The following is a 12,444-nucleotide window of genomic DNA, read 5'->3' on the forward strand; positions in this document are numbered from 1 at the left end:
TAGCACAGAAATACAACATTTGCACTGTTGGATTTAACAAAACAAGGTACCATTAATTGAGCAGTTACTGACCAGAACACTGAAGGCTCAAATTAGCAAACATTTTAAAGAAATTGAATATTTTTATTTCATTAATGTTTGCTGTACTCGTTCAACCCCACTGTAAAAGCATATATATATATATATTATGTCTTCATTAACACCTAGCAAAGTTGAGGAATACTATTAGTAGAGGAGTACTGATGACCTCTTTAAAGATTTTTAATTCTAGTTGCAAGTATATTCTATTTGTAGTAACAATTATGGAATAAAGTGGTTCAACCTGTATTCATTTTGAAGGAAAACCTAGACATTAGTGGTAAGAGTATGTCCTTACAGGTGTCTAGATTTGTAAACTGGAAAAAAGTAAGCAAAACCAGCAATGGAATGGAAGGCCAAAGTGTAAGTTAACTCAGGATACAACAGACCTCCCTCTCCTTGTTAATGTCCTTTGCACATGACGCAGAAATTTGGAATTGGGGCGCTAATTGTACATAAAAGTGCCTCTGGACAAGCAAACATAATGACAATTATTTTTGCCCATTTACTTCTATTTACTTCTTTAAAAAAAATGAATTTGAAGTTCGTATGATGGAAGAATTCAATAGCAAATGAGTAAAGCTTGGGAATCCCTAGAAAAAGTACAGTTGCAGCAGACATTTTCTGTCAATGGGCTTGGTCGTAGCATATTTAATACTGGTTGTTTCCACTGAATTTCTACAGAAACCTTTTTTTATTAAGTTGAACATATTAAGTATAAAATTTACAAAGCCAAATACAATATATTTTAATTCTTTAAGTACAGCCCATCAACTGTACTAAATCTCCTGAGAGTTAAGAGTCGAATTCCCCGACACAAGGAAATTATACAAAATGCACTGGAGCCAATGCATAAACATTATTTTGATGCAAAAATGTCAAAGATTTAAACTACAGCCTGTAGGGGATGTGAACGTTCCATCCATTACTGTAATAGTAGGATCTGTCAGCATTTACATCACTTTACGTAAAATCACATTGGTGGTTGATTTAGAACTAGTGTTAACACTGTACTGCAGAACACAGTTCAAATTAGGTTTCCGGGAAGGAATTTCTTTTATGACTCAACACGCCACATTAGTGAAAACCGAGCTAACCCAATGCTTACAACAAATGAAGTTGTTCTACAGAGATATGTTAAGGCTTTGTTAAGAGCAGCTCTTAATTTCATTTAGCCAAATATTGCTTGGATGTGCTTTACCGTTTGTTAGTGTCTTTTGTGCAGGGTACCGCAACTTTAACGGTGGGTTGTTGTAGATTGTGCTCTCCTGAAAATGAGGACCAGGCTGAATACTCCCTTAATATAATAGAAATTGTTTGAGCCTGTAAATAACAGATTACCCATGTGCATGGTACAAAGGTCTAGTGTGATGCAGTATTTACACTATAAACTATAGTGTGCTGCAAAACCACCATGATGAAGAACATAAAACCCACAAAGCACCACCATGAAGCATTATTGTCTCTGGATCTAAAGTTACCTCAGAGTGCTAATTACTATAACATAGTTCTCACTTTTCAACAACTTCCGCACTCAAATGTGCAAACTTCCTGCAAGATTTGCATAGGCTCTTTAACAAATGAGAACCTATACAAAGTTGTACTGGGTTCAATAAAACACAAAAGATGACTGTCCTTTGTAGGTATGGCGAGACCCCTGGGAGCAGTGTACAGGTATATGCAGGCTGTTGATGCACAATAAATCTATAGCAACCAAAGTTTGCCTTGGTTGAATACACATTCGTACAAAGTATGCTCAAGACCAAAACCCCTCTAGGGCATAAAGACTGAGTTCAACATAAATAACAATTGAAATATTTTTTTTTAAAGAAAACAAAATCAACTAATTCCATTAGGAACGGAATTAAAAATTTAACCATCACAAAGAAAAAATGTAACAATTAAACACAAGCTATTGAAACATGTTCCGTCTTAAGCGAAAATGTCAGATGTGCAGTGTCTTAGTCACAGTAGTATATGAGCATGGGGAACATAAAATGGATTGCAAAACCAAAGGGTTCACCTATACTAAAAGCATAATATGGCAAAGCCATTTCCAGGTGGTTCTAGTCAAGGGCTTGGGTAAAGGACTGGATACAAATGCAGGTCCTCATCCATTTTCTCAGATACAAAAGTGCCAACAAGATCAACAGGGATATTAAGTCGAACAGTAAAGCAAACCAGAGACCTTCCACCCCATGAACACCTCGAACATGCTCTGGAGAAACCTTTTGCGCAGAACACAAAAATACAATTGACCAATTATGCTTAGGATATACATTTTCTTTCTCTATCATTCAAGCTCTCAGATGTCTTAAGAAAGCAGTTATCCACATTGTAATATGGATATCACTGTGCTTAACTGATGTTCAGTGCCCTGTCCCAGTACTCAAAGGATCCCAACACCATGCCAGGGATTAAAGTAAACAAGATTCAAAATAAACAGGGCTCAACATTTCATTTTGGTCTTCACAGTACATCAACATTCGATGAAAGCAGTTCTCATCACCCCAAACAGAACCGTGTGTTGCTGGTAGACTTGTGCTCATCAAGTTGAGTATCTGGCGGATTACTACTGGGTTTCTGTTAAATTGCCTGCTCAGCCTCAAAGCCCGAGTTTCCTCTTCTGAAGAAAGTATGCATCAAACCTTGCCATGGCATATTCCTTTAAAAATAAAGAAAATATGTAATCAGTCTGAAATCCAAGAAGAGGTTACATCACCCTTTGCATAGTCATTTTTGACAACTTCGTTAATCACAGTATAGAACAGTTTAATCGTATATGACAAAACAGTTCTGTCGATTACTGTATTGCCCTAGCAGGCGGTATTAAGATTTTGAATTACTCACTGTAGTAATTCGTTCACTCATAGTCCATAGCCCACATTTCCTCATTAATTATGTGAATGTCCTCCACTTGGAGATAGGATTAGAGCCTTGTGCAGCAATCTTTTCTCAAAAGCAAACCGAAAGACGGATCGTTCATGTTACCTTCCGACACCTGCCAGCTTTGCTCACCAGTATTTTTCGCCTATCTTGACCATCACTAGCCATTCCCTCTTTAGAGGAAAATCGGGTGGGTTGTATGAAAGAAAGGGGACACTGGACACGGTAATACATTGTTATTGTTATTTTGCATTTGTATAGCGCCTTATATACCATTGGTATGGTCTGAAGGCGCTGGTAGGTTGAACGCCCTTGGGAACCGAAGTTCGGGTCAGTGGAAAGATTAGAGAGAGTCCAAAGGTGCGTGTGCGCACCGGTATGTGTGCAGCTGGTGCGGAATTCATGTGGTAGCTGCTTCTTAGCGGTAGGTGTGGTGGTTGAGAGATCAGGGATATGTGTTCGGTCTGGCTGGAATTATCCAGACCGAGTGTGGCGGCGTTAGGCCTGAGGAGAAACGCCTGGCTGGGGGTGAGAGACCAGCCATGTTTACTTAGAGTGATGGGGGTGAGCGGCAGATGTTGATATGAGAACAGTTATACCGAATGGTGTCATAGTATCTCTGTGTTCTAGTTGAATGGTGGTGTAAGGAGAGAGTAAGCGTGGGGTGTGATATGCAGTATGCTCTTTCAAAGATTCCTTGCATTCCAAAACAAAATATGCACGTCGCGCAATTCTGAGCGGTCAGGTCCGTTCTGTGTGTTTTGGTTCACATCCGCTCTATGCACTATTCACCCATACACTCATTTGTTCCATGCGTTCGTCCGCTCCACAACCTACGTTCGTTCCATACACTCGGCCGCTCTCCGCACCCTCGGCCGCTCTCTGCACGCTCCTCCGCTCTCTGCACGCTCCTCCGCTCTCTGCACGCTCCTCCGCTCTCTGCACGCTCCTCCGCTCTCTGCACGCTCCTCCGCTCTCTGCACGCTCCTCCGCTCTCTGCACGCTCCTCCGCTCTGCACGCTCCTCCGCTCTGCACGCTCCTCCCCTCTCTGCACTCAACCACTCTACACTCATGTGCTCTCCACATTCATCTGTCTTCCACATTCATTTGCTCTTCATATTCGTCCGCTCTTTACTCTCAACCAACCTCCACACTCATCCGCGCTCCACATTCGTCCGCCAGCAGCGCTCCTCCTCCACGCTTATCCTCCACGCTCATCTACACTATCTATATTCATTCGATCTCCTATTCAGCTCTCATCCTCCGCACTCATCCGCCCTCCTCATTCATCTGTTCTCCACACTCATCCGCCCTAAACACTCATCCGCCCTCCACACTCATCCGCCCTCCACACTCATCCGCCCTCCACACTCATCCGCCCTCCACACTCATCCGCCCTCCACACTCATCCGCCCTCCACACTCAGTCGCTCCCCCCACTCAGTCGCTCCCCCCACTCAGTCGCTCCCCCCACTCAGTCGCTCCCCCCACTCAGTCGCTCTCATGCATGTCTGCTCTCCACGCGCCTCCGCTATCTACGCTCCTTCACTCTGCACGTTCCTCCGCTCAGCACGCTCTTCCGTTCTCCACGTGCCTCCGCTCTCTGCACATAGCCGCTCTCCACACTCGACTGCTCTCTACACTTGACGGCTCTCCACACTCTTCCGTCCTCCACATTCATTTGCTCTTCAAATTCATCCGCTCTCCACACTCATCCGCCAATAGTATTCATCCTCTAACACTCATCCACAACTCATCTATACTTATCCACACTCATCCTTACTCATCCGCTCTCCCACTCATCCGCTCACGTCCTCCACACTCATCCGCTCTCCACAGTCAACCGCTCTCCACGCTTATCGGGTCTCCACGCTCATCCGCTCTCCACGCGCATCTGCTCTCCACGCGCATCTGCTCTCCACGCTCCTCGGCTCTCTACACTCAACCGCTCTGTACATTCATGAGCTCTCACATTCATCCGTCTTCCACATTCATTTGCTCTGCATATTCGTCCGCTCTTTACACCCAACTGCCCTCCACACTCATCCGCCAAAAGCATTCATCCACCACACTCATCCACACTCATCTATACTCATCACAGTCATTCGTACTCCCCACTCGTCCAATCACGCCATCCACACTCTTCTGCTCTCCACGCTCGTCCGGTCTCCACGTTCATCCGCTCTCTGCACTTTCTACATTCCCAGTGATTTATTCCTATTGTCCACTTCACTGTTTTAGATCTACATTACTCGTTTTAGTTCCGTTTGTCATTGTAGGTTACAGTCTGGTTACAGTCACTACAGTGAGTAAATTAGTTACTTACCTTTAGGTATAATATTCCAGCATTATTCTTTACAGAGTCAAGTGCTTGTTGACTATTCGTCAAAGTTGAATTGGGAATCCCCCACTTAAAAAAAACACATTTCACCCATAGTAGCAAATGCATGCCCACATCATTATTTGGGAACCCTAAGATTTTTCTGCTTGTTACTCAAAGGTCCATTTACACATTTGTGGGCATGTTTGAACAATGGTGCAGCATTGAACGCCACTTTTCAAGAAGAATATCTACAGATTCCTCAAGTTTTTTAGCTCCACCAAAGATGGTTGCTGATAGACTGACCAATTTAAAATGTTTTCTGTACCCCCCCCCCTTTTTTTTACCAGCAGCTTTTTTTTTTTTTAAGGAAAGTAGGGATGGTTTCATCCCAACTGCCACCAGCCCTGCTGACCTAACAACTTGCTAGGACAGTTTTTCTGAAGTCCAATTAAGGGTTTAGTAAAACCATTCAACTGAGGTAGTACAAGACTCCACTCTTAGTATAAGGCTGTACCACCTGAGTTCATGGTAGCGTAGGCAGAGCAGCCAGGCTAATCTTATGAGGTAGAGAAGGCTGTAGAATCAGTGCAGATGAAATTGTAATACAAATGGTCCAAAGAAACACTGAAACAATATGTATTGTAAAAAATAAAGGATTTATTTAAATACACATAGGTCCAGATACATCTAGGGGTAAATAAGTACTAACACATTATATGCAATCACAATTATATAAACAAAACACTATACTTGAAGATACACAGACCAAAGTGTAACCTTATTTGGAACCCCTGACTGTAGTTCTAGGGAAGTCAAAACCTTTTCATACACATTCAGTATATGTCACACCTATTTGGGAGTAAAACCCAATGGTTACTTTCACAATTACATTCAGTAATGCAAGGGCAGTAGACGCTACCAGTTGTACAGTGACACTCAGTACAAATCACATAATCAGTCAACTGGACAATATACTTTTTGTGAATAGTGGAACACTTATTCCAGGTACAGTAAAAACCTATAACTACTTTGGTGATAACAGTTATAATAGGTGAGTAAAACCTAAGGATGTAATATTCAATTAAAGGTGCTTTTGAAATCATTGAAACACAGATAGAGATCAGCAGCAATTCTTGTATTTTATTTTTGGATGACACACAGCTAACACCAGGTAAATAAAACCCATCTACTTTTTCAATCTCAGAACCACAGACTCTGGGTTAGATGGCACAGGGAAAGTAAAACCTAACGTTACACTTTACTGAATGACTCAGTTATTCTAGGTAGGGAACAACCTAGTACAGACTTATTCTGGACAGGCTATCCGCAAGTCAGGGGAAGCAAGACACAGTTGGGGGACACTCGTACAATTATTCTCTGCAGGAATAATCTGGTGAAACCTACACATTACTTTTGGAAAGAGGCACACCCTATCACAGTAGAGTAATATGCCTACACATCTACTTTCTATTAGAATGGCAAAACAGTTTCTAAGGAAGAAAAGATGTCAACCATACTTTTAATAGTGCATCACACATCCAAGTTAAGTAAGAACTTTTGTAACTGTTCACTCTTAAATTTTCAGTTACCAACCAACTGTTTACAAGTAACTAACTTTTAAACACTTCTTTTCTTTTCTAGGCAAAAGTCTCAATCCATAAACGTCTTTCCCTCATTCTTGGAGCATGAGTGTTCTCAGTGGCAGAAGGGGGGTCACTAGGATCTAGTGACCAACAGGCAGTGTCAGGAAAGGTTCTTAAGTAGCAAAAGTCAGAGTTCCTTAGGAAGACTGGGTAAACAGGTGAGTATTTTACTTTAGAGTTAGAAGAGGGTCCAGAGGCTTCGCTGAAGATACCCTAGCAGGATTCTTGCACTGGGACCGGGTGCACTGGATGAGAGGCCTCCCCATCACAGAAAACCCACAGCTACACAGAAATCCTAACAGGCTTAAGGTAAGTACATACCCAAGCCAACAGTAGCTCAGCATTGAAGATTTTGCAGCAGGACTTCTTCAGGCTCTGCAGCCAAAAACCTGGTCAGTGGATTCCTTGTCGTGGTGACAAGGAAACAGGACCTTGGAAGGGACTTTGCAGCAGGGATAGATGGAGAAGGCTCTAGGCAAGGTTTACCTCGTGGCTGAATGCGGTTCTGCGGATTTGGTGCCTTTTCAAGGAGCACAGAAGAAGACAGAAAATCGCAGTTGAATTCTCGTCGTTACAAAGGTCCAGCACTCTGGTGAGGGGACTTTTGGGACTTGATTCGTGTCCCTGGAGATCCACCAGGATGCCCACGAAGTTTCAGCACGATTCGGAATTTGAAGGACCGTGCACCGCACAGTGGCTTGAGGTCCCAGGGTATCGCAGCAACGCGTGGGATGGCTCAAAATGCAGGTCTTCTTGAGTTTAGTGGGTCTCACCAAGCTCTGGGTCATCGTTTTCGGAGTCCCCAGGTCGATTGGAAGGAAGGGCTGCAGCAGGCTCTGGTTACACAGCAGGCTCTCCGGTCGCTGCAAATCGTTTCTTCCGCTTTTCCTTCATCCTCCTTTTCGGTTTCGGTGCCAATGGTCGACTCCTCTTTAGCTTCCAGGTTTGCAGTATTTATCAGGAATTACAACACAACTTCTGCATTATCACTGCATTTACAAGGACGGGCAGTCTGGTAGTCCAATCAGGACAGCCAGCCCCCCACTGGAACTTGTCCCCATTGATGCTAGGGGGAAGACACAGGGCTGTGGAGTTTTGGACTCCTCCCTCGCTTCCTGCCCTCACAGACAGACTGGAGCCTGGGCGGGGAGTCCGGGGGACTCCCGCCGAAGATAAAAATCACAAAGGAATTTCCCACCCTGGATGTCAGGAGAAGGAACAAGAAAGGAAAAGAAACACTAAAATGGCAAAAAAAAGAAGACAGGGGCCATTTTGGTAAAATGAGCACCCTTAGGTTCCTTTACTGCAGCTGTGAACACAGCCCACGGAAAAGGTGCACTAAATTAAAACTAGGTATCAATGCCACCAGCCATTGAAGGTAAGCTTTTCCCTGTAACAGAATTGTTAGTTTTAGTGGGGTGTGCTGGTTTCACCTAACAAAATGTAAAAGGGATCCAGATATCCTTTCTACCCTTGGGAACTGTAGTTCTCTCAAGGTTAGCCAGAGAAGGTTTAAAAGAGGAGCCCCTAGGGCAACCCGGCAACAACAGGCACTTATTGCCAATAAGTTGTTAAAGAGGATAACTTTTAAAAAGCGACTATGAAGAGTCTTAAAAATGACACCCATAAAAAGAATAAAAGATTCTGCGAGTGTGGAAAAAGGTTCCAATCACTGAGGTATTAAGGAAAAATATCCCACTAGTAAAGCAAAAAAGTTCTGGGGTTGATCCAGGTCAGGAAGATTTAGTAGTTCTGTGAAAATCTTACCCAACACAACCCCACCTCTGAATTAAAGCATACAAGATTTAAAGTACAAAATAACCCCTGGGGAGACATGAGTGTTTCATGCGACTCTTTAAAAGAGGACAATGCTGGAACTATACCTTTAGGTCAAGAAATATGTTTTTTTCCATCATTGGATCGTTTAGAGATTTACATGCTTATTGTATTTGTTTTTTATTTTATTTCTAGAGCGCCTTCACCAAAGGCGCTTTACAAAATGAATGAGTTGGTACAAAATTTAGCAATGACGACATAATGGGATACAAGAGAAAGAAAAAGATGAAGAAAAACCAAAAGAAAGAAAAGCAACGATAGTCCCGAAAACAGTCAAATTGTAAGCGAGGCAACAAGAAAAATAGTTGCAAGACATAAATCCAGCCAGCCCCAACCAAAAACAAATATTGGGGGCAGTAAACATTTAAAATACAGTCCAGGAGTCCAGAGGAAAATTGGACACAAAAACACACCTTGGCAGGCAGAATTAAGGACGCTTGCCTCACGCTCATCTACTACAGGGCAGCTACTGGGCCAGCAACCAGCTACAGGGCCAGCAACCAAGCTCCTGTCCTGCAAAGCCACCAGGGTAGCATCCGACAGCAGAAAGGATACCACAACTATCCTCCACTCTTCCCGCTCTGCAAGGCAAGACTCCACAAGCAAACAGCAAGGAACCGGCAGAGGCCAAACAAAGCACTGCTGAAAGCGCCATCTCCCAGCAACTTCACGTTCTTCCAGGCAGCTCCCTGTACTCGCACACACAGGAGGGTCAAGATAACACCCTTTCCCCCTCAGGGCCCAAATGTCGTCCTCAATTGAAGAGGATCTTCAGTACAGATTGGTCCATCGGATATTGGATGTGGCATCTTTGTCCGAACAGTAGTGCATGCAGAACAAGCTGAACATCTCATGTCACTGGTTTGAAGATCTTTCAGTGGGGAGGTCAAAAAGAATGCTGTTGCAGCATTTCCTCTCCTGGAATGTTTAGTTACTCTGCCTAAGAAGAACAAGTTACTTCTTACCTGGTAACGTTCTTTCGACGGGATGTTCCTCCGATGTATTCCTTATCTTTGATAGACTCCCATAGCAGTGGTATGTAATTGGAGGAGGGAGTGATAGTGTTATGTATCCCTTTAGGGATGGACCGAATGTAATACGGCCTTGCCAAATCTGGTCTCTTGAGCAGTGGAGGAATCCAGATTGTAAAATTTTGTGAATGTATGTGCGGACGACCATGTGGCAGCCGGACATATGTCCCGGACCGGTACCCCTCTCTGGGGAGCCGAAGAGGCTGCGATACCCCTGGTTGAATGAGCCCTGAGATTTTGGGGTGGCTCTTTCCCTGCTAGTCTAACATTCCAGGATGGCCAAAATAATCCACCTGGAGATGGTTTGTTTTGTTATGGGTAGTCCCAACTTGTGACCAGAGTATAACAGTTGGTCTGCTTGCCTGATCCTAGCCATTCTGCTGATGTAAAAGCTGAGAGCTCGCCTAGGGTCCAGCCTGTGTAGCCTTTCCTCCTCTTTCCCCGGATGGGGAGGAGGGTAGAATGAAGGCAAGGTAATTTTCTGAGTAATATGGAATTCAGAAACCACCTTTGGGAGGAAATTAGGCTTCACCTGTAGGACAACCCTGTCCTTGTGGAAGATTGTATGTGGGGGTTTACAGGAGAGAGCTTGTAGCTCACTCACCCTCCTAGCAGATGTTAGTGCTACCAGTAGGACAGTTTTAAGCGTGAGAAATCTCAATGCGCAAAAGTGAAGAGGTTCGAATGGAGTGCCCATTAAGAAGTTTAAGACTAAATTTAAGTCCCATAATGGAACCTGGAATGGTTTGAGGGTAAACATTAGTTAGACCCTTGAGAAATTGTACCACTAGAGGAATTTTGAATCAGAAGCCAAGCATGAAGGTTGAGGGTTCTGGTGTCTGGATGGAGAACCTGACCTCCCTTCTGCGAGAGAAGATTCTCTTTGAGTGGAAGACGGATTGGAGGGCAGATGGACATATCTAGAAGGTCCGGGTACCACGTTCTCCTGGCCCAATCCGGGGCAATTAGGATCATGGTTTTCCGGAATCTTCTCAACCTCCTGATCATTTGAGGAATAACAGGGACTGGTGGGAACGCGTAAAGGAGTGGAAACTCCCAGTCCACTACGAACGCATCTCCTAGAGCTCCTCTCGGGGGAAATTCCCTTGAACAGAACAGATCGCACTTCCTGTTGGTGCTTGTGGCGAACAGATTCACCTGAGGGGTTCCCCAAAGGGCGAAGATCTCTTGAAGGACTTCCTGAGCTAGCTCCCACTCGTGGGAGACTGCTCTGCCTGCTCAGAGCCTCCGCTGTCAAATTCTTCTCTCTGGCTAGGTGGACTGCCGATAGAGAGATTCTATCCAAAACCAGAGCTGCATTGCCTCTCTGCACAGTGGCAGTGATCCTACGCCTCTTTTGTTGAGGTAGTGCATGGCCACCGTGTTGTCCGTCATTATCAGGACATTTCTCCCCTGTACTGATGGCAGGAAAGCTTTCAGCGCTAGTCTGATCGCTCTCAGCTCTAATAGGTTGATATGTAGTCTGGACTCCGATGGAGACCAACGACCGCTGATGGTCAAGTCGTTGGCATGGGCTCCCCACCCTGTGAGAGAGGCGTCTGACTACTGTTATCTCCGGCCATGGTTGCCAAAACAGTTCTCCTTTCAAGATGTTCTCTGGATAGGCCCACCATTGAAGGTTGAGGGCTACCTTGTCCGGAATCCGGAGGAGATCTGTCATTCTCCCTGAGAATTGTGACCACTGACTTCTCAGTGCTCACTGAAGAGATCTCATTCTCAGGCGAGCCTCTGGCACAAGGAATATGCAGGATGCCATGAGGCCTAGCAACCTCAAAAAGTCGAAGGCTGGGAGACGCTGGGCATTTTGAAACTTGGTGACCATCTGTAGAATATCTTGAGCCCTCACCTCTGGTGGCGAGGCTTTTCCCAGGGAAGTGTCCAGGACCGCTCCCATGAACTGGAGTCTCTGAGATGGTATCATCTGTGACTTCTTTAAATTGAGGGAGAAGCCCAGTCTGTGAAGGAAGAGGCAGACATAATCTAGTTGGGTCTGGGCCTGTTCCGAAGATACAGCCCTGATCAGCCAATCGTCCAGGTAGGGATAGACGTGGATCCCTTCCCTCCTTAGACTTGCCGCCACTACCGACATCAGCTTGGTGAAGACCCTCGGGGCGGAGGTCAGCCCAAATGGCAGAACTCGAAATTGATAATGAGAGTTGCCAATTGCGAACCTCAGGTATTTCCTGTGCTCGAGATGGATTGGCACATGGAAATAAGCATCCTGAAGGTCCAGAGATACCAGCCAGTCCTGGAGCTGGAGGGCCTGAAGGATCCGAGAGAGAGTTAACATCTTGAATTGTCCTGCCTGAGGAACTTGTTCAATTCTCGTAAGTCCAGGATGGGTCTCAGTCCTCCGTCCTTCTTTGGTATGAGAAAGTAGGGGGGAGGGGGGGTACCAGCCCTTGTTCCTGTCCGCTACAGGTACCGGTTCTATGGCACCTCTCTCTAGCAGGTCCATAATTTCCCGCAAGCGGAGCGGATCTGGAACTTTTAGGGACCTGTTCCCCGGTGGATGACTGAGGGATGTGTAGAAAGGGTAGGCAGTAACCTTGGGCAACTGTCTCCAATGCCCAAGCATCTGACGTTATAGCCTGCCATTCCGTCAGATGGTGAGTTAACCTGCCCC

At 44.9% G+C, this 12,444-nt stretch overlaps 1 protein-coding gene across 1 annotated transcript in view; it reads right to left on the reverse strand.

Annotated features, from left to right (window-relative positions):
- Positions 1 to 2,512: 2,512 nt before the first annotated feature.
- LOC138503959 (choline kinase alpha-like) overlaps positions 2,513 to 12,444 on the reverse strand; it is a 233,403-nt gene continuing 223,471 nt past the window's right edge. Inside the window, exon 12 of the mRNA XM_069624094.1 lies at positions 2,513 to 2,743. Within this exon, the coding sequence (XP_069480195.1) occupies positions 2,684 to 2,743 (60 nt within the window). The 3' untranslated portion in view covers positions 2,513 to 2,683. The remainder of the gene's footprint in view (positions 2,744 to 12,444) is intronic.

Source organism: Ambystoma mexicanum, chromosome 11 (assembly GCF_040938575.1).
Source record: "Ambystoma mexicanum isolate Mex_15411 chromosome 11, UKY_AmexF1_1, whole genome shotgun sequence".
NCBI lineage: Eukaryota > Metazoa > Chordata > Amphibia > Caudata > Ambystomatidae > Ambystoma > Ambystoma mexicanum.